This window comes from Sphaeroforma arctica (genome assembly GCF_001186125.1).
Source record: "Sphaeroforma arctica JP610 unplaced genomic scaffold supercont1.5042, whole genome shotgun sequence".
Lineage (NCBI taxonomy): Eukaryota > Ichthyosporea > Ichthyophonida > Sphaeroforma > Sphaeroforma arctica.
Genome location: NW_014035516.1, coordinates 156 through 2,147, shown reverse-complemented (window position 1 = coordinate 2,147; position 1,992 = coordinate 156). Strand labels below are relative to the sequence as shown.

Below are 1,992 nucleotides of genomic sequence, written 5' to 3'. Positions count from 1 at the left end.
GTGTGTGTGTATGTGTGTGTGTGTGTGTCGTGTGTGTAGGTTACACAAATGTATATATATGAGGGACATACAGCAAGGACGCACATACTCAATATATATATCTATGCACATACATATACACATACATTTAAATATATACAGAAATACAAACATGTATATACATATATACACATACATACATATTTATGCACACATACACATAGTTAAATACAAACAGAAATACAATCACGTATATATATATATATATATATATATACAAATACATACACATACACATATGCTTCCACATTGTGTACACTAGACATACTCTTGGCAAGAAGGGCTGTTGCAGTAGAACACTTCCAGGCAATCTCTGTGTTGCGATGGTGGCAGGTCTATGTTGGACGCAATGGCCACCTCCTTCGATGGTTCGTCTTCAGTCCTTATTGTATCATCCTGTGAGAGTGTTGTTATAGAGTACATTTATACGTTTATGATTAGAAAGTACATTCATACGCTCAGTAGTTGAGCGTACATTTACACGTTCCTTATTAAAGAGTCCGTTTAAAAGTTTATTAGTAGACAGTTCATTCATACATTTATTATGAGGTACATTTATACGTTCAATAATAGAGAGTGCATATATACGTTCATTAATAGAGAATACATCTATACGTTTATTGCACGCGGTTGTGTACATATATCACACGCTACAGAACAAATACAGTACACTCATCACGCATTCGGTTGTGCTCTAATGCCAAAGGGTGTGCGTGTCAAGCGTTCTTGGTGAGTTCATAACAGCCGTTGGAGATATATTGGGATACCATCCTACTGGTTATTTTACCGACCGCTTTACCTAAATTTAGGATTTTTGGGTTTTCAACCAGTCTGGGGATGCTATACAGTACCACTCAACAACCACAAAAGCACCACAGAACGAGGTTTGACGTGTTTCGCAATTCAACATAACGTATCGTGACAGCACTCACCATATCTGGGCCATCGGTGATGAAATAAGGATTGACCTCGTCTGCGTATTGCGTCAAATCGACCACAAAATCGGCAGGATTGGCTTTGCGGTCCACTTTCACACCGGCGGACTCAAAATGTCCCATAACATCCTTAGTAATTGGCACACAACAGATCCAAAAAAAAAATTTGAAAAGGGCAAAATGACTCGTCAGATTAGGCGGAAACAATTCATTGTACGTAGCTATTACATCAGTGTCAACGTTAGGAAACACAGCCCTGCAGCCGTTACCAAGGGCTCCTGGGCTTTAGGGTTTTAGAGTTTTAGGGGTTAAACCCTGTCCGGCAAGACTACAAAGTATATCAAGACAAAGCTCGGCACCACAGTCTGTCCAATCCGTATATACAGCACTTACCACAATACACTATACAACACTTACCACAATACGCTATACAACACTCACCATAATAGACCATACAACACTTACCACAACACACTATACAACACTCACCATAATAGACTATACAACACTTACCACATTGGTCTATACAACACTTACCACAATACACTATACAACACTTACCACAATTCACTATACAACACTTCCCATAAAACACTATACAACACTTACCATAAAACACTATACAACACTTACCATAAAACACTATACAACACTTACCATAATACGCCCAGAGTACATCACCCTGCCTGCCTTCATCAAAAATAAGTCGTCGAACAGTCTAAAGATATCTGAACGCGGCTGATGAATGGTGCATACCTAATATGGGCAAAACAAAATAAAGGGCAGTTTAGTACGGCAGATGTACGACTCAGTCGACTCAGATACATTGTCGCGAATAAATTGTCGCAAATACATTATCGCAAATTGACTATCCTACTTCACTATTCACTGTATTTCCGACAATGTATCTAAAATAGCCTGTGATTGAACGAGGCCGATGAATGTGGTATATCTGCCATTCGTACAATAAAGCAAGAAATGGTTTGATACAGAACAGAGACATTGTCGCAAATACACT

The 1,992-nt window shown here is 38.8% G+C and overlaps 1 protein-coding gene across 1 annotated transcript; it reads right to left on the bottom strand.

Annotated features, from left to right (window-relative positions):
• Window positions 1-297: 297 nt before the first annotated feature.
• On the bottom strand, window positions 298-1,670 carry SARC_14742 (hypothetical protein; the record flags this gene model as incomplete). The annotated part of the gene is made up of 3 exons (XM_014291125.1): window positions 298-435; window positions 972-1,103; window positions 1,632-1,670. The coding sequence occupies 3 exons, from the start codon at window positions 1,668-1,670 to the stop codon at window positions 298-300; spliced, it is 309 nt and encodes a 102-aa protein (XP_014146600.1).
• Between the last annotated feature and the right edge of the window lie 322 nt (window positions 1,671-1,992).